The sequence below is a fragment of the Lissotriton vulgaris genome, chromosome 3_1 (genome assembly GCF_964263255.1).
Source record: "Lissotriton vulgaris chromosome 3_1, aLisVul1.2, whole genome shotgun sequence".
Classification (NCBI taxonomy): Eukaryota; Metazoa; Chordata; class Amphibia; order Caudata; family Salamandridae; genus Lissotriton; species Lissotriton vulgaris.
The window spans coordinates 2054920783-2054947293 of NC_141689.1; the positions used below are offsets into that span (position 1 = coordinate 2054920783).

General features: G+C 45.3%; 1 protein-coding gene across 5 annotated transcripts in view; it reads left to right on the top strand.

Moving 5' to 3' along the window:
• The window catches only part of MTUS1 (microtubule associated scaffold protein 1), a 1045260-nt gene that overhangs the window by 509104 nt on the left and 509645 nt on the right, over positions 1–26511 (top strand). Inside the window, exon 1 of one of the 5 annotated variants that reach the window (XM_086962580.1) lies at positions 19012–19299. The exons of the other annotated variants lie outside the window; for them this stretch is intronic. Within the exon in view, the coding sequence (XP_086818706.1) occupies positions 19110–19299 (190 nt within the window). The 5' untranslated portion in view covers positions 19012–19109. Of the gene's footprint in view, positions 1–19011; positions 19300–26511 lie in introns of those variants that run through there. 5 annotated transcript variants of the gene reach the window in all.

Below are 26511 nucleotides of genomic sequence, written 5' to 3' on the forward strand. Positions count from 1 at the left end.
TTCGGCCTGGGTTCAAGGTTTTATAATTGGGTATGTTGCACCTACAAAGAACCGTTTGCAAGGATCAGAGTGAGTTGCGTTCATTCCCGCCCTTTTAACCCCTTAAGTGCTGCTGACGGCCAATGGTCGTCAGCAGCGCTACCTCCCCAGTGCTGCGCACGACCATTGAACGTCCATTCAGCACTAGTTCTAATGGACAGCGCAGCACTGGGGAGAAATGTTTACACGCAGCTAAGGTGTTAAGATCCTGCGAGGTACCCGACAGGGTCCTCTGTTGCCCTTATTATTTGCATTATATATGGAGCCCTTTGTCTCACGTGTCTGCAAACATGGCGCATTCACCGGGATTTATATGCGGGACAGGGAGCACAAGATCTCTGTATATGCTGATGATGTTGTGCTCTTTCTCGCTAAGCTGTCCACCTCTCCACCCCCCACGCCTTCTTATGCAGGAGTTTGAAGAATTTGGCTTAGTATCCGGCTTAAAAATTATCATTAAGAAAATGCATGCTCTCAACTTGACTATCCTGAAAACCGAACAGGTTTGCTTAATGGCAGAGTTTCCCTTTGTGTGGGCTCCAGCTGGCGATTCCTATTTGGGTTTACAGATATTCTCTATGATTGAACAAACAGTCCATGAGAACTGCGCTGCCCTCCTGATCAATAAACAATCTGAACTCCAGACCTGGAGAAGGCTAACCCTGTCTTGGCCAGGCAGAGGGGCCACAATCAAAATGACTTTACTTCCCCGCATCTTGTATGTATTGCAGACCCTGCTGCTGCAGCCTCTCTCCTCAGGTACTGGCTAAGTTGCAATACTTGTTAGTAGACTTTGTCTAAGGTGGAAGGAGGGCCTGGATGGCGTGCCTCCAAATATATTTGAAACAGGAGGATGGAGGGCTAGGGGTCCAGCGATATTACCAAGCAGCCCAGCTGCGCCTCATGGTTGAATAGTGTAGGCTACATCAGAGAAACATTGGTGCTTCATCGATTGTGGGATTGCTAGCATACATGTGTGGAAAGTACCCTGGCTCCTACAACGACACCGCCCAGCCGGGGTCTACATTTCACCGGTTCTGTGAGCTACGACGAGCGTCTGGGACAAGGTACAAGAACCCCAAGGTCTGTCCACCCCTACGTCCCCCCCTGACCCCTTCTATAGGCCACCCAGAATTTCCTCCTGCTCAGGCAGGACACAGTTACATGAAATGGCAGGAAGCCAGTAGAAAATGGATGGGCCACCTCTTTCACAAAGAAGGGATAATAGACTTTCCCCAACTCGCTTCCAACTATGGCTTGCCTAGAGCTGCATACTGGCAATACCTGGCCTGGCGGCTCTAGGTCACGCAGCCACATATCCGCTCGCATGCAAGCTGCCCATTAACAAAATTCGAGAAATGGTTTATAACCCGACAATCGGAGAAGCTCTTGTTTTCAGACATATACTCCTTCATTCAATCAGTCAATCAAGGAGTTTTTAAGTGTACTCCTCACCAGTTAGGGTCTATAGGCGCTTGGGATGGGGGGGGGGCAGTGGGGGGAATGTCTCCGGTCAGTCGAAGAGCCAGGTCTTGAGGGCCTTCCTGAAGATGTGCATGCAGGGTGAGGGTGCATCTGATGTCGATCGGGAGCTCGTTCCAGGTCTTGGCCGCGATGTAGGAGAAGGTACTTCCACCGTTCTTGCTCTGTGGATGCGCAGGGGTAGGGCGAGGTCAGCGGATCAGAGATTCCTCTTGGGTACATGGAAGGAGATTCTATTGTTGAGGTATTGGAGTCCGGTGTTGTGGAGGCATTTGTAGGCTTGGGTGAGTTTCTTGAAAGTTACTCTCTTCTCAACAGGGAGCCAGTGGGTGTTGTGCAGGAGTTTGGTGATGTGTTCGTGTCGAGGGATTCTGAGGATGAGTCTGGCTGCGGTGTTTTCTATGGTCTGGAGTTTGCGGAGCAGAGACTTGTTGATCCCGGCGCAGAGGGTGTTTCCGGAGTCAAGTCGGCTGGTTAATGAGTGCGTGAATGACGGTCTTCCTTTATTCGAGGGGCGGGGGATCCATTTGAAGGTCTTTCAGAGGATGCGGAGGGTGTTGAAGCAGGAGGAAGCAAGGGTGTTGACCTGTCGGGTCATGGAGAGGGAGGAGTCGAGTATAATGCCGAGGTGCCGGGCGTGGTCTTTGGGGGTGGTGTGCCACCAGGTGCTGTCCCACACAGAAGGGGTTGGTCCGAGTACGAGGACCTTGGTCGTCTTTGAGTAGAGCTTCAGGCAGTTGCTGCTCATATAGGATGCGATGTGCTTCATTCCTTCCTGGAAGTTGAGTCTGGTGGTGATGGGGTCCTTGGTAGGGAGAGTATGTGCTGGCTTTCGTCGGCGTAGGGTACAATGCGGAGTCAATGCTGTTTGACGATGGCGGCCATTTAGATGTTGGAGCACGTAGGGTTGAGTGATGATCATTGGGTTGCTCCGCTGTTGATTTCCATGGGTTCGGAGAGGAAGGGTGGCAGTCTGATTCTTTGGGTTCTAACGGTGAGGAAGGAGTGGAGCCACTTGAGGGCGGATCCCTCTATGCTGGTGTTGTGGAGTCTGGATTTGAGTGTACGATGGGAGACCGTGTCGAAGGCTGTCAAGAGGTCAAGTGGGATCATGGCTGCGGTGTGTCCTTGGTCCGTCTTACAGCAAGTTACATCCCCTGCGCAGCTTAGATGGGAGTCTGAGTGCAAGCGTGAATTCTCCCCCCAAGAATGACATGGCATGCAGAGCCAGGGCCTTCTCTTGCAGCACCGATGGGAAAGAAATGTTTATCAAAATAGCACATTACTGGTACTATACCCCTTATAGCGTGGCACGCTGGAAGCTGGGGGGATGCTCATTGCTGGAGCCAGTTTGGCCAGGTGGGCACTCTATCACATGTGTTATGGCACCTCCCTAAGATACAACCCTTCTGGGACTCAATACTACCCAACCTAAATGTCACCTATAACACATGATTACCTAGATTCCTAGCTACATACTCCCCAATGCTGTAACTTACCCTCTTGGGTCGTGCCAGGGAAGGGCCATTACCTTGGCACTAAGTGCTGCCAAGCAGGTGTTGCTCTCTACATTGGGAACAAATGGAGTCCCAACTAGATTGGATTGTTTACACAAGCAATGGGAAGAGATCGGCATGGAGAAGCTTATAGCAAGCATTAGACATAAGCTCCCCCGCTTTGACAAAACCTAGGGCTCCACTATAGAATTCCTGCCCACTGAATTCACTGAACTCACATGACCGAGATATTTACGGGTACTCCGACTCACCGGGAATCCCCCCATGACAGACGGACATACCTCTCATTAGTAGACATAAAAGCAGAAAGGACATGTTTCGCTACCTGAACTATTGGCCACCACCAACTTTTTGAGATCCTTCTCTTATCTTCGTTTCTCTTGACTCACTATGCTACCCCACCTCATCTTGTTCTTTTCTAACTATCCCTATAATGATTTTCCTCACCAGCCACTGGATGTAGGTGGCGGCTAATGTTCTATCTGCAATTACCAATGAAAAGATTTAAACCATAAAACTGTTGACTCTTCCTTTTGAAATATTAGGTCTTGGATAGCCTAAACATTTTGTGTAAACTTTTCCTTTTGTTCTGTATTTCAGCCGACAATACTTTCCACATCTATGTGATTGGGAATGCAGTACTTGATGCTTTAGGCTTTTTCCTCAGTGTCTTTTGGAATGCTGCACGTAATATACTGTTCTATGAAAGAAAGTACCGGCTCATCTGCATCTGTTTCAAATTTAGGTGAATCTTTTACCCACCACAGCATATGAATGAGGAGCACCTTTAGCTTGGTACTCTGTTTGCCAAAAGAACTCAGTACTTTCTCCAAGAGGTGGATTTGAAGGACAACATAGCTTGAAATAAGATAATCTTGTTGACATATACCTTGCTGCAGTTATTTGCACAGGGCGGTCATCATACAATTCACCTACTCCAGTTGGAAATACTTGTGGAAAACAGTGAGTCACCAAACTTTTCTCTCACACACTCATTGGAGCTCCTTTAGCTCATTTCATCTGATACTGTTCAGTGATATCCGCCATAATCTCTTTTGACTGTAGTGGATGGATATTGTAATGCTGATACATTTCTTTAGATCTATTTCGATGCACTTTTTCAAACTGTCCACTCAAAGGCAACTTTTCTTCCACCATGGAACTTCTACATCTTTATAGTACCCAGTATTCTCTTTATTATACAATGTAGCTCCCTTTCCCTTATTTACATCCACTAGTTGCTGCCAGTTTTTGTTTTTTTGTGGGCATACCATTCACTAGAATAACAAGCGGTTCTCCAAATCTCTACACCCACAGTTTAAGTATGGCATTTAAATTCTTAGGCTAAATACACAACTCTACCTTTAAGCCCTTTCTGGGCCTCAGTGGGTGATAGTTTCCCAGTCTTTGGTTCCAAGAGAACTATTGCTTGAAAAGGGTGTAAAGATTTTATGGGTTTTACTTCATAAACATTTAGATGTTGAAGTTCCTCTGGAATTTCAGCCACCTCTAACTTATTCTGTATTGCTCTGTCAGGCATTTTGTAATTCTACAATTTGTCACAGCAATACTTGACAAATCAAAATGTTCCTCTGCAAAGAAGTACACTGCAAAGTCAAGCCACTTTTCTCGGTTTTCTTCCGTTTTTGAGCACCCATCAGCATTTTGAATTTGTTCTTTGCAATGGGTGTGCTGACAAATACAAACGTAGTTTCATTTCTATGCATAAACTTCATTACATTTTGCTACCTCTTGTCTAACGCTTTTTGTGTTCTAATATCCGTTTTGTTCCTCCGCGCTTGAACATACTAACTCCTCATTCTGCTCAGACTGTCCTTCAGGACCAAAGAAACATGAAGGAATATCTTCACAAACATTTTCAACCTGTGATACTGCACCACACATAATTGCCTTATTCATTTCTCTAAACACAATGCAAGACTTTTTACAAAGTAAAGTCTTCTAACTAAATTTTGCATTTTCAAATGATTAACAGCCAACATTCAAAAACAATGAAAACTACTGCACACTTTCCTGGATAGACACTCCAGTGAATATCCTTGAAAATTAGAATATTTCCTGACTTTGCATGCATCTAACACTTGCAACATTGCAGTTTTCTGCTTCACACTACACTCTGGAAATTGATGTTGAAAATATCCTAATATATTGATCGATTCCTGTTGAATGCTACAAATACCATTGCAGTCATATTTATACACATGGGCATGATTGTTCATTCTTTGTACCTCTTCACCCATCTCTTCCTCTATAGTTCTAGAAATCATCTCATATTTTGCTATGGATGGGAGTACTTTCTTTCTCCTCATAGCATCTTTCATTTCTTTCAAGAGCATGCACTAATTCATTCTGTTGTAAGTAGCTTTCTTCATTAAAGAAAGCCGCAGTACTAGACTTATGCTTTCATTCTCCTTTGAAAGTTTTGCAGAAATACCTTTATCAATATGACTTTTTTGGCTTCTTTTCTTTATAGACAACACTTTTTTTATCCAGTGTTATCATTCTGTGTAGTATCAAAAAAAATAGTTTGCTCTTCAGGTCAAACGGTTTATCAACCACGCTCTCAATATATTGTTTTTGTTTCAGTGCTATTCTTATTATTTTATTTTATACTCTTTCAAGTTTCGTGCCAAACTCTGCATCCCCCTTCTAAACATTTTTAATCACATTTCTTTAAATTCATTCTGCCTCATTTTCAAATTAGATTTTTTATAACATTTTTCACTTTCATTTTGACTTACTCCTTCTCCTTTGTGAGTTGATTGTAAACCTCCCCTTTTATTCTAAACCTTTTCTGCGTTTTTCATTTTTGCATATGCTACTTTAATAAACTTCTTAGTTTTCTTACCAGACACTATTTTCCCCCAGCACTCCCTGCCCATCATGTCCTTTTTTACTTTCACGTTTAGGCTCATAGTACTCTTTGTTCTGTTTTTTTCTCCTTTGTGTCTTTCTCTGCGTTGTAAATCGTCCTCTTTAAACACAAGTAGATATCTGAAAAGCAACTGTAGAATACATTTAACTTTACATTCCATACTATTAGATTATATACTATAAGCAACTGAGCAACAAGATAGGTGGTTATGTAATTGTGTAAGAGCCTGTGCAAGTGTCTGAGTATGGGTGCATAAATGGGTATATGAGTGACTGTATGGTTGTGTGACTTGGTGTGTGTGTGTGTGTGTGAGTGATTGAATGGATAGGTGGTTGAATGTCCCAGTGCCTCTAGGGGTGCGTTGCTGGATGTGAAAGTAGCTGTGTGTGTGTGTGATTGGGTGTTTTAGTGACTGTATGAGAGTCTAAATGGGTATGTAAGTGGCTGCATGGATTTGCAACTGGCAATGTTAGTGGGTGTTTGAGTGTGTAACTGCGTGTGCAAGTGGCTCTCTTTGTGCTGGATACAAAAGTGCTATGTGTGTGTGAGTGGGTGTGTAAGTGCCGCTGTTGCTGTCTCACTGGGCATGTGAGTGGCTGTATAGTTTTCTGAATAGGTATGTGAGAGGCCGTATGGGTTGGTGACTACATGTATAACTGGGTATATGGGTGTGTAAGTGCCTGTGTAACTGACTGTCTGATTGCCGGGTACATGAATGGCTGCATAGGTGTGTGAGTGGGTGTGACAGCTCCTGTATGAGTATATGAATGACTGTAAGTGGATGTTTAGGTGAATACATGGGTGTGTGGCTAAGTGTGTCAGTCACTGGCTATGAGTGGTGGACACATAAGTGCTTTTGTGGATGTTTAACTGGGTGTGGAAGTGTCTGCCTGACTGTGTGAGTGGGTGCAACATACATACTATTAAATTACATACTATAAGCAAGCACCTACCTTTAATTTCAAACCCATTAATTCATACTGGCTTAATAAAAGTAACTATTTTCAGAATAGCAGTTAATCTTCCTGCTTGCTATATTTTTAGTTAATGTTCTCTTTTAACCTCCCTTCTAGTTTGCCATTTATTTTAGTGCCTAGAAGCTGCACATTTTCATTCAGTTTATATTCACTGTTTTATCTTTTTTATAGTACATCCTAATTCACATACCTGTAAAATCTATTTTTTGCTGTTCAACTTTTATTTTAGTATCGGTTTATATCTGTGTTCCACTGCAAATCCCAAGTCAAATCTCTCAATTCTATTCCACTCTCAGTACAAAAGTACCAATAATGGTTACCCTTCCCACTGTGCTCTCAATCATACTCTCGTACTTAACAAATCAGAGTTCCTTTCATCTTTTTAAAAAAAAATGTTATTAACAGTAAGCAAATTAGGATCATCATACATACATTGTTTCAAAATGTCGGTATCTGTGTGATCACCCTACCAGGGGCACTTGATACAATTCTTATAATACAGAGTGACAATTTGCAGGCTTCTTGCATAAACAAATCTTATTGTACTAACGCGGCCCCCGTCTTAACCACAACATTTCTGATACACCCAGAGGGGCGAGCTCTTCCTCACATTGCCCAGCCTGCTGCCACTTTTGTGTGTCTACTGGAGTGATCCGTGTGTAGTTGCTACCCTCTCATCTTACTTTTTTTTACCAAACGAAACAATTAACTTATTGGTGCTATTGACAGCTTCTGGCGATTACAGCATCCTCCCTCTCATTATACTTTTGTGTCTCTGATTAAGTGTAGGGCAAGGTTTTCACGTGCTGCTGCGTCGCTCAACCTGTGTCCTCAGCCGAGGTGCCTCTGTGTGGGTGGAGAATAATGCAGTGGGGGCATAAGTGAAGAGTAGATTGGTGAAAAATGCATTGTTAATCCATGAGGTCTAAAAGGCAGCGGAATGTGAGTTAACTAGCTGCCAGCGCCCAGGTGCATGTTGTGGGCCCGGAAATGTTTCCTCGTGAGGTAGGGGCCACAAGTTGTGGTCAATATGAAACTATGGGAGGGGGGATCCCACGGGGTAGTCCCTCCGTTTGGATGTTGGGGTCCTATTCTGCGTTCGTTCATGGTCGTTCTCTCCAGTGGGGCATGTCCCCGGTGTACTCTCCAGTATTATTCCCAAAGTCTCTAGGTCTCTGTCAGCATTCTCGTCTGTATGGACAGCTCGTAGACTGTGTTCTTTCGCCGCCCCCCCCCCTCCCCCTCGCTGAGATCCGTCTTCACTTCTCCAGACAGGGGCTGTGGCTAGTTCCAGTGGATAGCTATGCAGCGTTTCGCCAACACCATCCCCAGCGTGTTGAATTTATGCTACATATGAGTTGTGGTCTTGGGGATCGGTAGCACACCCAGCAGGCAGTGTTTGACTGTTGGCTCAATTGGAAGATTCGTTGCCTTCCGCAGAGTATCCAGCACTGTGCTCCAGTAACAACGGACTATGAGACAGTCCCAGGCCACATGTACGAAGTGGGCCGGGGAGGTGCTGCATCTCTGGCATTTTGGTGAGCGCGAAGGGTCAAACTTTAATAAGCGCAGGGTGGTCAGGTAGGTGTGGTGGAGAAAGTTGAACTGTGTAAGCTTAAATCGGGCAGTGCTCAAAATGTTTTGGACCTGTGAGAATGCACGTTTCCATTCTCCCTCTGTTAATGGCACAGGTATATCCCCCTCCCACCTGTCCTGAGTCTCTGCTAAATCAAGTTTCCAGGGCCGTTTGGAAACGTAGTCCAGATTTCGCATATCGTGCAAGTTATCTTAGCGTATTGGAGGAAGTGGCCTTCTGGGACCCTGTAGTGTTTTTTGCAACCTCAAAGAATAGGAAGGTGTCGTTGAGGTAAAGGTCCCCCGCCGAAGTACAACCGCATTCTGAGTGTATGTGACGGAAACCTCCTTTCATATTTTATTTGTGCTATACCTCTCCTAAATTGCCGATATTTTTTAACCCTTTCCATGTTTCCTGTTAAGAAGCACATTTTGGTAGGATTTTTTGTGGATCTGTGATCCCACTGCTGTGCTCAAGGCGTTCTCCTGTGTCGATCCACGGATCCACTTGAAAGCCCTAAAAAGCATTTAACAGTCTGCATTTAATGCTTTAATTTACATTTTATTTTGTAAAGTATTATTAATTACAAGACATAAGTCTCCACTGAGCAATTTTAATCTTAACCAAACTCGACAAGGCCTGAAAGCCCCGGCGATACCCTCCCAGGGCTCCCGCTTCGACAAGCTCCAACCATCTAAAGCGCCCTATCGGGTCCTTAATCACCCATGGGACCCGGATACAGAGACCCACTAGTATTGACACAGGGATCCTGACACAGAGTCCCATAAGAACCAAAGCCCCTGTGTCCCGGGTACAGAGACTCTTAAGAACTGATGCAGAGATCCAGACACAGAGACCTATAAGAACCAAAGCTGCAATGTCCGCAGAAGAAGCAGCCTCAACGTACGATTCTCCTCCTACAGCTTCCCAAAATTCCAAGTGATCACGGGTTTTAGAAGAGACTGCCCCCTCACTAAACCCCCAAAACCCTGCCCTTCCTCACCACCATACCTAGGGCCCCACTTGGAAAGAATCACAGCAAAAAAGGGCTTTTCACCAACTTCATGATAATTAACTGCAGACCAGCCTCTAAGCATGCAACAGAACTAGCAGAAGCCATTCTCTCACATGACATAGACATTGCATTCATCATGGAGACTTGGCTAAATGAGATCTCCTCACCATGCTTGGATATGCTTTTCCCCCCTGGTTTTACTATTATCAACAAAGACAGAAAAGATCAACGAGGTGGAGGTGTAGCTATCCTACACAAGGACAACATCGCTAGCGTAGAAATGGACACTTCCAAGTACAGCTCCTTTGAATGTCTTAACATCAAGGCTAAGGATAATAGTACAATACTCTGTCACCTTCTCTATCACCCATCAGGCAACACCCCCACATTCGGGGGAACACTTTTCCGACCCGATTGCTAGCAACCTAAACCTTGGTGACCCTAACCTACTCTGGAACTAAGCAAACAACCCGCTAATTCAAACTCCAAATAATCTTCTATGTGACATCAATCTAGCCCAACACTTCTCAGAGGAAACACACAATAAAGGAGCAACCTTGGATGCCATCATCGCTCAGCGAGACGCAATTGTAATCGACTGCGTACACCCTGTGGTCGGACCACCACATCATCTTATTCCACATCAACCAAAAAGTGCTATCCCTGCCACCCGTGGAAGACCCGCCCAAATGGACTAGAAATCTCACCAGGATTACCCTGGAAGATTCCCCTGGAAGAAAGGATAAGTTTGCTCCTTCCCAGCGCCAATGATCACCTCTCCACAACTGAAAACTCGCTCTACCACTCAAATATTGCTTGATCAACTAGCACCCCTGGATTTAAAAAAAAGCTGAGCTACTCCGTTCTGATCATGGTTCGACTCAGACATCAATGCCGAAAGGAGACAACTAAGAGCCACAGAAAGACGCTGGAGGAACAATCCTACTACTATCCACCGCGAACAACTCAGAACAGTTCAGAAGAAGTACAACAGTCACATCAAGAACAAAAAATACATGTTTTTCTGCTCTGCAATGGATAGCGCAAAAAATACACCCAAGGAGCTCTTTAACATCATCAGACAAGAAAACCTTCAAGCCTGCTAAGTCTTCAGTGCAGAGGTCCAAAGAACTATGCAACAACTTTGTCAACTTCTTCAATGACAAGATCACCAAGATAGAGCTCTCACTGGATATCAATAGCAACCCCCCCACCAATAGCAGCTTGTCTGGGGTGTATGATCTAACTCCCTTACCCCCTACCAAACACTGGCTACTCTTCCATCCTATTCAGGAAGCTGAGATAGTCAAACTGATCTCCACCTCCAATCCCTCATCTCGCGTCCTAGACCATATACCCGCCCAACTGACCAAAAAGCTGAAACTCTCCCTAGCCCCACTCTGGTGCAAGATCATTAACAGCTCCCTAAAAAGCTGAGTCGTTCCAGATTGCCTCAAAGTGGGACAAGTCACCCCACTGCTAAAAAAAAAAAAACGGCCTGTATATAAAGGATTTGAATAACTTTAGACCTGTCTCTAACCTTCCTCTTCTATCCAAAATCCTAGAAAGATGTGTACTCCAACAATTAACCCAACACATGGACAGTATCAACCACCTTGATTCCCATCAGTCTAGCTTCAGGAAAGACGGAAACTCTGAAACCGCGATCCTCAACAACATCGATGATAGACACAAATCACTTGACTCAGACCAATGCTGTCTCCTCATTCTCCTAGACCTATCGGCAGCATTCAACATGGTAGATCACAAACTTCTAATTAAGGTTCTCCAAGGAAGGGCCGGACTTGATGAGGTGGCCCTCCACTGGTTAAACTTGGTCTGACCTTCACCCAGCCAGTAGGGGAGTCCCTCAAGGTTCAAGGCTCCCCCCCAACTTTTCAACATTTACATGGAACGCCTCACCACCCTTCTCAAAAAAGCTAACATTCCCTTCCACCTATATGCTGACGATACTCCGATTTACTTGGAAACCTCCTCCATCAAAGACTCAATGACACATTGAGAGAAGTCCAACACTGGTTGTCAAGTAACCACTTAAAACTGAATCCTGACAAAACCGAAATACTCCTCATATCGAACAAAGAAGAGAACACCCAAATTGCAGAATGGCTTAACGCTATTGATGCGCACAACGGGAACCTCACCCTGGCCGACCCTGTTAAATCACTAGGCATCACGCTAGACCCGAAACTGGACATGACCAAACACACTAAGAACTCTGCTATGAGCGCATTCCGTAACCTGAAGCTACTGAACAAAATAAAACCTTTAAACCCACCCAAAGATCTTAAAAAGCCACCCAATTATTGGTGCTGTCAAGATTAGGCTATGGGAATGCAGTCCTCTCAGGAATAGCTAAATCACATCTTGCTCCCCTTAAAACAACTCTAAACGCGGCAGCCAGAATGGTCACCGGAATCAAGAAATGTGATCACATTTCACCTGCACTCAGAGAACTCAAGTGGCTCCCAGTCGAAATGCGGGTGAACTTCAGAACAGCCTGACTCACACACAAAGCCTGCACACCGGCAAACTCTAATATCTGGCTGCGAAACTCAAAAAAGCTGGTCAGACCGGGAACCTCAGAAGCTCTAACACCCCACTACTCATCCCGCTGAAATCACGAAAACAAAAAACGCAACCAGGCCCTTCACCGGGAACGCGCCCAAAATCTGGAAATCTATTCCACCCACATTAGAACTATTCCCTCTTTTGCAAAATCCAAAAGTCAGCTCATAGTCCTGTTCCTCAACCATTTCCTAATGAACCGATAGGAGCAGTTGGAGCGCTTAAGCAGACACCTCACACTGCTTCGACGCTGTCAGCAAGGCTACGAACTAGAATGCTCCGCCATTGACCTATACTATTATTTTATTATATGATTTTCTACATTATTGTATTATTTTCTGCATTGTAACCGATGTAAAGTGCTTCGTTACCCTCGAGTCAGGTCAGCGCAATATAAAACTTCTTAAATAAAAATAAAAAATGAATGTACACTAGTCTGCTTTTCAGTTTAACACTGCAGACTTATGTTCCCTTCCCCACACTTTTAGCTTCATATCCATGCTGACCATATTTCTAATAGTCTGCTACTAGGTCAAATGTTCATACGATGCCAAGAGCACATTGCAAAACATATCGAGTCTCCTTGTTTCTTTTCTCGTAATGCTTTTTGCATGCATGTCTAATTGTCTCTACAGTAATGCCAGTAGGGATATTGTCTGTTTATTTTGATTAACTACCCTGATCCCAACGTGGTCTATGGGTCATACTCCTGGAGTAATTTACAAAACTTCATATTAACTGCAGCACATGTGGTTGACTGTTTGCACTTACAAGCATATCGCAAACATAACTTTTTTTTCCCCCAAAGCCAATCAAAGAGTTGGTAAACTAATTTCAGATCCCTGCACATCCCCACCATCCAACCAAATATGTTTTAATATTTTATTTTCTGTCATCCATTGTACCTGCCTATCGTTTTCAAAACCGCCTCTTTCTGCTGCAGCCTTTTCCTGTGTGCTACCCCTGCTTGTCTCCAAAATGGTCAGAGTCTGGATTCTGGACCATAGTTTTGTGTTTTGGGCCAGAGAGAGTGCTAAAAAGAGTGGCATTGAGAGGGACCTAGGTTACCCTAATGTAGACATTACTTGGGTTGGCCAGAAAGGTGTTAACCGCATGCGCGCTAGCGGAATTCCGCTCCTGCGCTGAGATTTTAAAAAACGCATGTTACGTGACGAGCTGGGCTCGTCATCAGCGTGCGAGGAGGCTACGCCATGACGAGCCCAGCCCGTCATCAGCGTGGAAGGGGTTAAAGGAGCATCAATTGCTGCATTTGGTTCAAAGCATTGTGGATTGCAAACATCAAGATCTCATTATTGTGCACTGTGGTGACAATGACCCAGGCCAGTCCTACTGGGGTAGGACTGGCAATCCCAATGAATTATACGTTTTGTAACCTAATGTCCCTTTTCCCACATACTACCAACATTTGCCAAAGACATAAGTGGCAGTGGTTGTAGGAGAGTAGGGTCTGATTTCCTATGGTCACCCCACTTTTTGCTTTTTGCTTCACTGGTTTTCGACTTAATGTGGCTGTGGGCCTGCTAATGAGACCCACAGCCCAGCTGCTCTCTCTCTAAATTCACTACAATGTACTTTAGCTGCATTACCAATTGGATACTGGGTCACCTTATGAGCCCCTGTACAGTGTACTATAGGTACCCAGGGCATATTTGCATCCAAGGCCTACCAGGGGCTGCAGCATGTATTATGCCACCCCTTGCTGGCCACTCACATTGACACAACTGGCTGATCACTCAGCTGGGCAAGGTTGTGTAATCACCCCTTGCTTAGATATAGTAGTCCTATATCTAAACTTGTATCTAGACACATATACACCTATAAGTCACTCCTACGGCAGGCCTTAACAGTCCTGGAGGCAGAGTAATTGGTTTTATATGAGATGGTGCTCTAGCATGAGCTGAGCATCTGCAGGTCTGGTGCTCTAGCATCTGCAGCTTTCGGAACCATGTCCTTATAGCTGTTGTAGGATATTGCCATAGCATTTACTCTTAAGTGCATTATGAACCTTGCGGTTAAATGCTAACTCTGGTTCGGCTTTATCAAAACATGTCGAGTAAGGTGTCATACGTTTTGGAATACTACCCCCTCGCCAGTTCTGGCGACGGGGGTAGCATTCCACCCTTCCAGAGGGAGAAGACATGTTGTTCCTACTAATCCCGGTTAAAGTGAACCAGAGCCTCAGCATCACAAAATGGATGCTGCAGCCACAGACACAAGTCTGACCTCCTGCTGCTGGGAGTCCTTTCAGCGAGGGAGGCTTGGACAATAGGTTTCCTGCCTTGGGAGGTGCTAGCACCACCCCAGACAGGCTCTTGTGTATTGGGGCAGGGAGGGATGAAAGAAATGAGACACTGCCTGGGGCATACAAGGTGTCCCATGCATAGTCCAGTTCAAACCGGTGCTGGGGCTTCCCAGCCCCAGCTCTGGCATGAAACTGGACAAAGGGAAAGGGGTGTAACCACCCCCTTCCCTGGTCCCACCCATAGGATGGACCTACCAGGTAATCCAGACCCTAGATTTGGTATATAGGTAGGAGCTAAGTCCCAAGACTTTAGATTTATCCTGACTGAAACTCTGAAACGACACTCTGGACCTTCGACTATCTACTTTGCAAGAAGACGACTGAAGAATCTCCCTTGTGGTCAAGGTGTGGCCAACCTGCAAAAGCAGGCACCATCCAGCGATCAACGGCTTGCCCTGTCGACGCTCCCGCCCGAGCACAGAGCCTGACAAGAACCGGACTTCCAGACTTCCAACAGCCCGATCCACAGTCCCAGCAGAGCCGAGACCCGTGGAGGCGACGAGAGACGTGGGACTGGCCATCTTGAAAAGTCTGCTACTTGCTTTTTTGTGCAGCACCCGAGGCACCCTCGAAGCTGTGCATTGTGGATTGAGAAGCCCCAGCTCCGAGCTTCAATTGCACCGAAGATCAGCCCTGCACCCTCCACGAGTTCTGCGTGGGGCCCTTCTGCATTTTCCTGCTTGACGTGTCTATCCGGTCACTTGCCCGTTGGCTAGTGGCCATCTTGACGACGAATCTTTGAATTTCCACTGCTGGTCTGGCTGCTCCAGACTGGCCCTGGCTTCCCTCAAAAGAAGCAGCCCATCAGACCTTGCTAGTCTGATTAAGAAGCCAACTTCAGTTCCTGCGTGGGTTGCCTTTGCCAAGGCTTGTTGACTCCAATCCGGAAGCCGACAGCGAGAGCCTTCGTGGGACAGTCCGTGCCTGACTCTTGGTCGTCGTCGACGCCTCCTGGTCCACGTGGCTGCAGAGACCAGCTTCACAACAGCACCTGATTGCTTCACGACATCGCCTGGTTCCTTCCTGGTTCCTTCCTGGGGTCACTGGCTAGCGACCCAGACTCTGTCCCCTCTGCTTTCAGGTCCTCTTCATCCTCGATCCACCCTTGGATCCAACCGGACACTTCTCTCCTGGTTGCCTGCAGCATCTTTCTTCAAGGCTCCATAGGGTTCAGCGACTAAACCCGACATACTTTGACACCTATGCACCCGCTTCCTGTGGGTGAGGTAACGTGAGTACTCCGGTGCTCCTGTGGGTATGACTATCCAACTGTCTAGGTTTCAAGTAACTTTCATCGAGTCCAGTCAGAAGTGCCCTAAAAGAACTAGTTTCCATCTTTTACGTTCCCATTCATTCTCTATGGTAACTCGCATGTGTGTTTAGACACTGCACATGCATCCCGTGGGCCTCCTGCTTCCTAACACTTGGTAGTTCAGTGTAGCCCCAGCGATGCCCTAGGCCTCTTCACTTTTCATGTGGTGGTCCTTATACCACTATTTTAGTATATGGTTTAGCGTGTCCCTAGGGCCCTACTGTATTTTGTGCAACTTATTGTATTTTAATTAAATATCTTGTATTGTACTTGTGCCTCTGACCTCAAAGAGTTCAGAGGGATTGTCTAGAAATAAATAACATATATATTTTATATATATCTTGTGTGGTGTCCTTTCATTTGGTATTAAAGGGGTTACATATGGTAAAACAGCTGGCTTCACATGCCCTCTTGAGTTTAGCCTAAGACTGCTTTGTCCATCATACCCCTAGGATAACTGGTCTATAAGGTTGACTTTACAACCATATCCATAAGGGTTGTTTGGACTGGTGCAAGGTGCTGACTAGAATAGTGAACATCATATACCATGCCAACTTCTCAAAGTGGTCAACCCAAATTTGTCTGTAGATAGAGAAAACCAGGAAATATGTCAAAATAGTTGTTTCTGCATTTCTCCTAGACCACAACATAGGCTCTATATACCATAACGTATGCTTCGACATGGCAGGAATATATCCTGTAGACGGAGTCAATTTCACAGACACAGGTAAAACAACAACTTAAAATACTGCATCCTGTTCTGTGTGTAATTAGCATCTACACACCATAAACACAAAGGCTCTTTTCAGAGCCAATCCTTTTCCCCAGTACTGGTTCTTTTTGTTTTCAAATTTCTGACTCTGATTCACTGCGAATCCTCAGCCAAATAAGGGGTCTACCTGGTATGTTTCAGGCAGATCTGTTCCCAACCAAAAGCACATATTCAATACAAAAACACATTTATTACAAACCTACCCAATTACAATGTATATAACTATCACTGCCTGTGTGTGAGTAGCTATGTAAGTAACTGTGGGTCTGTGAGGGGCAATATGGGTGTGTGAGTGGGTGTGTAACTAGGCATGAGAGTTACTTTGTGGGTGGGAGAGTAGCTGTCTAGTAACCTTTTGGGTTGTGAGTGGTGTTCTGGATCTATGTGTGGGGTTAGTGGCTGTGTGAGTCTGTGTTTGAGTTGTGTGGATGTGTAACTGGGGGTGTGGTGGAGTGTGTTGGTGCTTGTGTGGGTCTGTGAATGGGTGTGTGAGTCGTTCTCTGGGTCTGTAAGTGGGTGTGTAAGTGGCTCTATGGGTGTGAATGGGTATACAAATGCGTTTCTGGGTCTCTGAATGGATATGTTACTGGCTGTATGGGTGTGTAAGTGGTTGTATAAGTGACTGTAAATGTCTGTGAGTGGGTATCTGAGTTGTGTGGATGTGGAACTGGGTGTGGGTGTGTTTGGTGTTAGTGAATGTGTGGGCTCTGTATGGTTGAGGGTAGTTCTCTGGGTCTGTAAGTGGATGTGACAGTGGCTGTATGGGTGTGCAAGTGGTTTAGTGCTTTTTCTGGGCCTCTGTGCTATGTCAATGACTGTATTGGTTTGTAAGTGGCTGGGTGGGTCTATGAGTGGGTGTGTCACTAGCTGTATGTGGGTATATGTGTGTTTGTCAGTTCTGAGTGGAGGGTGAGTGCTTGTGTGGGTCTGCAAGTGCATGTATGATTAGTTCTTTGGGTCTGTAAGTGGATGTGTGAGTGGCTGTTTAAGTGTGTGTGTGTGTAAATGTGTGTGAGTGGTTTCTGGGTCTGACTGGGTGTGCTCAGGACCCACCTCTGGGCATACCCATTCAACTTTGGGTGAAGCACTAAAGTATATAAAAAACTGAAGGATGGAATGTTTGAATTAATCTCAGCCACTGGTAATTACTCAGACTTCATCTTAATCTATTGTTATTTTGCATACCATGTCACCTCTGTTTAGACCCAGCTATATGCATATCAAATTTTACCCTGCTCCAGTCTTCACACTTCAGCCTAAACTGAACAAGAACACCAGCAACCCAGGACTGGTTTCACCCTAGTTGTGGGTACAGCTTGGTTCCAGTGACAGTGTGCATGGGACCCAAGTTTGGGCATACCCGTCCCACTTAGCAACACACTAAAGTATGCAAAAAAGTGATGGATGAAATGCTTGAATTAATCTTAGCCACTGGAAATAGAAAACAAGTATAGGCAAAACCAGCAGGTCTCGCTTGAATATGGTAACACATCAGAAGAGCTTTCTGCATGTTTGCATCTGTTAGCACATACAAATCGGACCTTTTGGAAACATGTATTATGCTAATGGCATCATATCTGCAAAGATGCACCCTGGTTGTATTGAATTCATTTTAATAAAGCATGATACACTACCGGCGTTGATTCACAATAATTGGAGTCGCCTAATGTCCTTGTGATTGGTCAGTCACTTAAATCAACACCACTGGCTATTGTGCTGTACCCAGTGGGCAGAAATCATGTGTCCTAATGCGTTTTAATTTGACCCACTGCATAACTTTAGAGCATAAGCAGTACAAACCCCTCTCGATTTAATTCCAACTTGAAATAAACAATGAGGCATTTTCTGGTTTACATTCCAAGTTCATATGCTTCTCTCCACAAGATTCTCCGAAGAAATGAAAAGCTGGTGCATAGTAAACAAGAGAGTGAGCAGCTCATTGGGTTGACTCTAATACGCATGTTATTTTTTAAAACGTTCTTTAGAAATCCGATGAATGGGATGCCTTGAGCCGTGCTGCCCCGCCTCCTCATTTTGTATCCATTTACGCCGACATTTCCATCTGCTTTTCATCATTGTTTCCTGCTGTGCCCGCTCCTCTGCAGTGCACTGCTCAGCCCTGCTAACTGCTCGGTCCCTTGCTGCTTACTATGCATTTTTCTCCTGAAATTAAAGCTGCCGTGTGCTGATGAGCATTCGCTATGTTTATTCATAAGAGGGGACCAGAGTAATCCCCCACCATGGAACAAGAAAACGTGTGTTGTACCGCCTCTCGCATCTCTGTATTAAATGCCGTATTAACCGCACTGCGAGGACCAGAAATTCCTGAGTGGCTTGTAAACGCGCGGGGTGTGTTTTCCAGCGTCACATAGAGGGGGTCTCCACTCCCACGTCTCTTGTGTGGGGTTTTGTGCATCGCATCAGGCACCCGAAGATGACTTGTAATGTTTGCCCTTGGCTCGCCTTGCTGGCAGGCTCAGTCTCTCCAGCAGTGCCTAGAAGCAGCCAGCTTACTTCCACTCTAGTTCACTGAGAGCAGAGCAGCGGGCTCCGGGGAGGCTGAACATGGCGGCAGCCCTTCCAGCTGTCAGTCTGCCTTGATCCCTAGTCAATGACTGTACCGGGCGGATTCCGCAGCTGCACCGAGACGGACTTCTCGCCTCGTCTCTTCATCAATTCGTCGCTCGTGCCGCCGAATGACTGGGGCGCGCGCGGCGATGTCATCCTGCTGACCGTGCTGCTGCTCGGATCCTGCAGCTTTTGCGTCATTCCTTTGTTAGCTACGCTCACTGCGAGAAGAAGTAGGTCATTAACCTTTCAAATATTGCTTACCTCTGGCCAGTCCGCCTCTCATCACCCAAGCTCTGTTTTCATGACTGAAAGTTAGCCTTTCATTTGCTTAGCTGCAGGCAAAACATCTTATTTAAATGTGTTAGTTGCCTATTAGGCGTTGATACATGGACCACTTGTTTAGTAGCGCCTATCAGCTTAAGAGTCTTTATTTTTTCATGAATGACCGTGTAGTGGTAGCTTTTATTTCAAAGTCTAGACAGCGCCTTTCATGCTCGATTTATTAACTTGTTGAGCAATCTGCATATTTGCAGTCTGTTTTGAATTCTCCCTGTTTTCGTGTAGGTGAGGCAGGTACGTCGTAAAAAAATAAATAGGCAATTAGACGCCTACATCCTTTGTGAGCCCCCCTCCCCTCTGTCTGGGATTTGTAACGGTCCAGCGGTTTGCTCTTTGTCTTGCGGACTGATACTCTCAAGATGTCGGTTACAATTTGCCTCAGTTTGAAATCCTGCCAGTACGTTTGGGTTTGTACACTGGAGAAGGCTGGTCCGCAGGCTGGAGTGTCTGCGGTCAGCTTACAACCTGTGAGATGTGTGGTCTCTGGCAGCCCCGGAGCGGGTGTGATTTTGGTTGCAAGACCGTTTCTTCTACCTCAGATTTTAGTGCGGATCTCAGTTGTCCTGTGCATATTTAGTACTCTTGGATTCCTGGACGGCAGCGGTGCGCATCTGGGCTTGCGTTATGTGGCTCTGTTGCTGAATTCAGTGTGCACGTTTGTCTAAGAAGCGCGTCTCGCACCCTCTCTGGTGCGTGCTCACGGTGCCTTTTAGGAAAGGGTTACACGCCCAGCTTTGAGGCACGGACAGCTGACGCGTTGATGGCGAATAAACCGCCATTCACTACCGAGTCGTTGCTAATTGATGCATGGTATCACCGCTGAGTGCACGGTGTCAGTACATTCGGATTGTGAGGCATATTGCATTTGTAAATCCCACTTCCAGCGCCTGGAATCCAACGTAAGCGTGTTTATTACACGCATGTAGTATCCTATCTTACTGTAGCGTTGATGAAGCGAGTAATCGAGAAGATGCGGGGTCCTCATTGCATTGCTTCCCTGCCAGCACAACCTTATTCAGTTGCAACTCGACAAAACAATTAAATATATTATTGCGATTGAATCTAAACGTGAATGCATGTAGCGCCCATACATATTTTGGTGTGGGCACACTGCTAAATTAGAGCTTTAGTTTGAGGATAGGATCACGTGTTCAATAAAACATGATCCACTGAGCCCGTAGTAGCGTGTAAACGAAGCTTTAAGTATTCATTGGGGCGAGGCGAGGCTAGCCTCCAGTTAGATTGGTGGCCTGTCAGTTCATCGAAAGGCAGTGTTGGACAATTTTACATTGGACGGGGATCAGCCTGCTCCCACCAAACTTGCCGCGCTGGTTCAATCCGAATTGCATCCTTACACACCTCAAAGTGTAATCAACAATGTTGCAATAAATCTTTTTTTAATTGAAGCTCCTTCATGTGAAACAACTTTTTCTCTGCCCTTTTCCAAAAGTGTGGAAAGCATTCCAAATTCTGCAGAAAAGTAATGCATGTAACCCCGCCTTACATTTGTACATCTGTGAGGCAGCCTAACCCAGTGCTTCGCTCAACACCTAATAGCCTCGTATGTGTGCTATCATTATTGCTACTGTTCCCGGTCCTATGATTTCATAGAGCTGGTGGGAAGGAATTGTCTGTTATGTAGCATGTTTACAACCATCCCTTGTTTTGGGGACTGTTAACAGTGCCGACTTAAATGTGACTTAAGAAAGCATTAACTAGTATTTTGAGCAAGGATGCCTTGTATGTTCCAGATGTGTTACTCTTGCGACTGAATAACCTCCGCTTCCCAGCTTAGATAAATATAGCTATCTAACCAAAAGATCCAACTCTAAGGGGTGACCACATTCCACGATTCCTTCCTCATTCTTTCCACCCCACTTAGAATACTTTTTTTTAAAGACTTTATTTACCATTTTAAAATATCGTTGACAAATATGTATAATGGTTACTCAGTGCATCAAAATGACAATTACTAAAGGGAGAGACAACGTTTCGTTCATTCTGTGGAAGCAAACATGTAAAGACCAAGAGACTACAAAAACATTCAGGAAAAAGAAAGTGGTATGAAGTTCCATGAATCAAACAATCTTCACACCTCACTGAATGTACAATATAATACCATAATAGTTACAACCACTCTGGCAGGTACTATCCCATCATGTAGTAGGAAGCAGCTTGGCTCTTTTCCAGAAAATAATTTCACAACGGACCCCATATATCCTTTAGTTTGGCCCTCGGGGCAGCATAGTAGAGAATAAATCAGCATTGGTATTACAATAAATAAGACTATGCATCCAAGCATTAGTTGTTGGAATCGTTTTGCTACCCCATCGTAACGCCAATTCTCCTTTGGCTAACAGCACGGCTATAGCAACAAATCTACAGACTTTTTTCGGAATATTCCGAACATAACCCATTAGCGCCACCTCAGGCCTAGGGACAAGCTCAAAGGCAACCATCCTTGACAATATTGCATACACGGACTTCCAATAATCGCCCAGTTTAATACACGTCCAGGTCATGTGTGCAAAGTCTGCATGGTGTGTTCCGCATTTTTGGCATTTTTGTGGTCGCATGGGATCAAGGGCATCGATCTTAGCAGGTGGCATGTATGCCTGCCATAGAAATGTAAAATGTAAGAGTTTGTGTCTGCTATTCATAGAGACCTCTTTAGTCTGGGTGTATCAAAAGGACCAATAACCGTCATCTATTTCGTGACCTAAGTCATGTTCCCAAGACTTGCGTATTTTAGCATCCCTGCTCGGAATCGGTGCCATGGTGCTCTATACAATTTGGATATGAGATGAGTGCCACCTGAATCGACAATCAAAAGGGACAGTAGTGGGAAGGGGGTTGGCTCGAGTGGAAAGTCTGGAATCTGTGCCATAGGGGTGCTGCGTATTCTCCTGAAGACAGTGGTCCGTAAAGGATGCTTCACTAAAACTATCCTCTTCCGTGCTTGAGAAGACATGGCCTCCCGGGAACAAGTCCCCAGCCGTTACTAACGAGTGTGCATTTAGTGTCCGTTGTACTAGCTTCTCAGCTGTGATGTGTAGCCATAGACTATTAATTACTGGGAGATTAGAAGCATAAAATGTGTGATGACCGGTAATCTTATCCAATTTCAACCACGCCCAGCTAGTAGTGGAGACAGTCTGTATGATAATTTGGGTCTCTAGGAAACCCTGTCGGGAGAATCATCTTGATAGGAGGTGGGAGTACCAAATCGGCTTCCGGTGTTGACTAGGGTATTCTGGCATCCGGATCGTACCAGGAGTGCCTAAAACTGCACTGTGCCACCAAATAATAAATGTGGAAGCTAGGGACTCCCAGCCCACCCGCTCATATGGGAGGGTTAAGGAATCTCAACTTATCCTAGCTCTACAACCCCCCAATACCAGTCCAATCAGATGGGACCGTATAGTGCGAAAAAAACTGTTGGGGAGAGGGATGGGAATATTGTGGAATAAATACAAAAATTTAGGAAGTACCACCATTTTAATGAGGGGGCCGCTCTACCGGCTAGTGAGAGGGGCAATTTTATCCAACGCTCAACCTGTTGTTCTAGAGTGTTGTTACCGCCTGGCCATAATTAAACAATATGATCTGGACTATCTCTGTATATCCAGATATTTAGTGGAGTCCTCACCCCATGCCAAGGGATAGGGACATTCCCACCTAGTAGTATCTGATGTCAATGGAAATATTTCCGATTTGCCCCAGTTAATTCCCAATCCCGACAAGCCCCCGAAGCGGATAACCTCCCTTATTAGCGGCTCAAGATTCTCCCGATGGTGACGTCCATACAAAACATTATCATCGGCATATAAGGAAATGAGCACTGGGCCTGTGTTGAATTACAATACACTGTGTAGATGATTTTCCTGTAAATGCCTAACCAGTGGGTCTAAAGCAGGAATAAAGAAGAGTGGAGACCATGGACAGTCCTGTCTGGTGCCACAGGAGGGCTGAAATTGTGTAGGTAGGGTAAATGTAAATCCAGTACTTGTATAGCGCACAGCTCACCCCATTTGGGTATCCCGGTGCTGGGGGCCGTTGGGAAGATTAAGCGAGCTATTGCCCAGAGTCGCATGGTGCTGGGCAGACCCCTGCCGCCAGAGTCCGGGATCGAACTGTGATCCCCAGCGTTCAACGTCAGTTGTCCTAGCCGCGGCACCACACCTCTTCCCCTAGGCCTGGAGCAGTTGATCCATTAACCGCATCAATGGCACTCACTATTTCTTCTGTGGAGAAAGGCTCTTCAAGAAACAGCTGGTAGGGTTTGTCCAACCACACTAAAGCTATTTCATTTAAATATGCTGTTTGAGCCTCGGCATTGCACCCTGTCTGTGATGAGTATAGATTCATATAATAATCTAGAAATAAATGACGGATTTCAGAGCTTCCATTGACTGTTGCCCTGCTCTGTACATACCCCCAGATGCATCAAGCATCCATTTTGCGATTCCTTATTAGCGAAAAATAAGGAATCGCTAATAAGGAATAGCAAAATGCTATGCAAGAATAACTTGCTCAAAAAATAGCGATTTCTTAAAATTCCTTAATTGCGACTCGCAAATTGCGAGTCGCAATTAAGGAATACGGGAAGACCTTCTCAATTTGCGAATCGCAATTAGCGAATCGCAAATCAAGAATGCGATTTCATGGGTGAAGGGGTGTCCAAAGGACACCCTCTTGCACCCCTGAAATTGATCTGTGCACACTTGTTGCGCAGACACATGCCCTTAGGGCATATGTGTGCGCAACATAAAACTTTGAAAAATGCACAAAAGTGCATTTTTCAAAGTTTTTGCAAATTACCATGAAGTTGAACTTCATGGTAATTTGCTACTCCTATTAGCGAATCACTAATTTTTTAACTTTGATTCATTGCATTTAAGGAATCTCAATTTGAGATTACTTAAATGCAAGTAATCGCAATTTAGCGAATTCTTAATTTGCGATTTTTGCATTTGGTATGCAATACCGGTTGCAAAAGGCAGATTCTCAGAATCTGCCCCTTTGCGAGCGGATTTTACCTCCATGAATCTATGCCTAAGTCTGGTGATATATTCACGTCCTGTGGGGGGCTTCAGGAGACGCGCCAGCGTGCACTCCGGTCTGTCACCCTCACCATAGCGCTGTGCCATGGCACATTTACTCAAGTAATGGGCCTCATGAGTCGTGGAGAAGTGTGGCTCACTGCTTAGAGCGGCAGTCCCTGGTGTAGAGGCCTGGCCCGGGACCAGGGTTCAAATCCCGCCTCGGCTGATCTCGGTGATCTCGGCGGTTCTTGGGCTCATAATTCCTCGGACCTGATTTCTCGCCTCGGTGCCTACTCTGAGCACGAGTCCCACGCTGCAACTCTGGGCAATAGCCTGCTTAGTCTTCACAACGGCCCCCTACAGCGCTGGGGATGCCTGGTTGCACCCCGGGGATGCCCAGGAGTGGACATTTCAGGGGAAAAGCCAGGACGGGTTCCCTAGCGGTATGAGTACAGCGCCAGGACACTCCTGAGTATCAGTGCGCTCTATAAATACGCCTACATTGACATTTACATTTACATTTACTCCCTAAACTCCACCAGTAGAACCAGTCCGCCGTCATCTGAGGTTTGATCCGGATTACTGGCCTGTTCTTGGTCAAGGGTAATTAACTGTTGTTCGATGGTGGCAAGCGTGCGCCTAAGGTCTCTCAACACCTCTGCATGTTTAGAAATGCAACCCCCTTTGGCATAGGCCATAAAGGCCTCCCAGAGTGTGGACCATGTTTGGACTGAACCAACATTCAATACAAAATAGTCATCTATTGCTTCTTGCAGTTCCGCACAGAAGACCCCATCCTGCAATGCTTGGTTGAGAAAGCGCCATTGCCTTTTACACACCTCCGGGCACTGAACTTTGTGCCATGATTACTGGAGAGTTGTCAGATAAGGTTCTGGGCAAGTGTTGAGTATCCTCATGCCAAGCCACAAGGTTGGGGGAGACAAGCCAAAAGTCCAATCTCGTCAATACATTATGTTGCGCCGAGTAATGTGTGTATGTGCAGTCTGTCGGTCTACAATGTCTCCACACATCTACCAGACCTATCCCACTTAGAATACTTAACTGAACATTACAGTGTTTTAGAGCCGAACAAATTGGTTGCTTTTTACCCTCTTCAAGGGCATAGATGTTAGTTGAGGTCATGGATGTCTCCCCGTTTAGAAGCAACTGCTTCAAATTGTACATCTCTATCTTGGGAGACTGATGAGGAGCCCTCCTTGCTCTTAGATTTGGCGTGCTTTTTGTTGGTTCAGTTCAGATTTTAGCCTTCTGATTCTTGCAAGTTCACTGGCTGTCGGCTAGTATTGTCACTTCCCAGAAGGTTTGTCTGTTAAATGCAGCTAGTGGAGATGGGCTGCTGAGCAAAGTTGAATTTTGTGTAGGATTTGAAGAAGTGCTGGAGAATGTAGATTCTCCAAGTTTGTAATGAGAGAATCTGGATTTCATTAAAGACACGGAGGCTAGCATTATGCATAACCTTTTATTCCACCACTCCTTGCAGCACTTAGAAGTATTACATCACCAAAAAACAAACTTCTAGAACATAGAATGTTCAAACACAATATAACACTGAACACAGCAGCCATCTTCCTCTTTTACGCTGCTCCTGAAGAGAAACTAAACAAACTCCAACTTCACGCCGATCTTCTCCCAACAAAAACCTTTACTTCTCATCTGAAAAACAACATAAAAATATATATATACACACCTTTTTTTTTCTTTCTTTTTCTAAACTAACAAAAACTTTAAATTTGACTAAAATAAGAACCCCCCCTTAACCTCACCCAAAAAAAGGGGAGGGAGGGAGGGATAATGCTAGCCTCCGTGTCTTTAATGAAATCCAGATTCTCTCATCACAAACTTGGAGAATCTACATTTCATGGCAAGACCGGAGGCTAGCATTATGCATGTTCAAAGCTGTGATAAAACCACAGACGACACATGCCCCAAAGGTTTCAAATAAAACTTTGCAAAAACCTCCGCACTAAACCAATCAGCTGCATGCAATATCTCTTCCAAACGACCTCCAGACAAAAAAGCTTTACTTGCCATAGCACC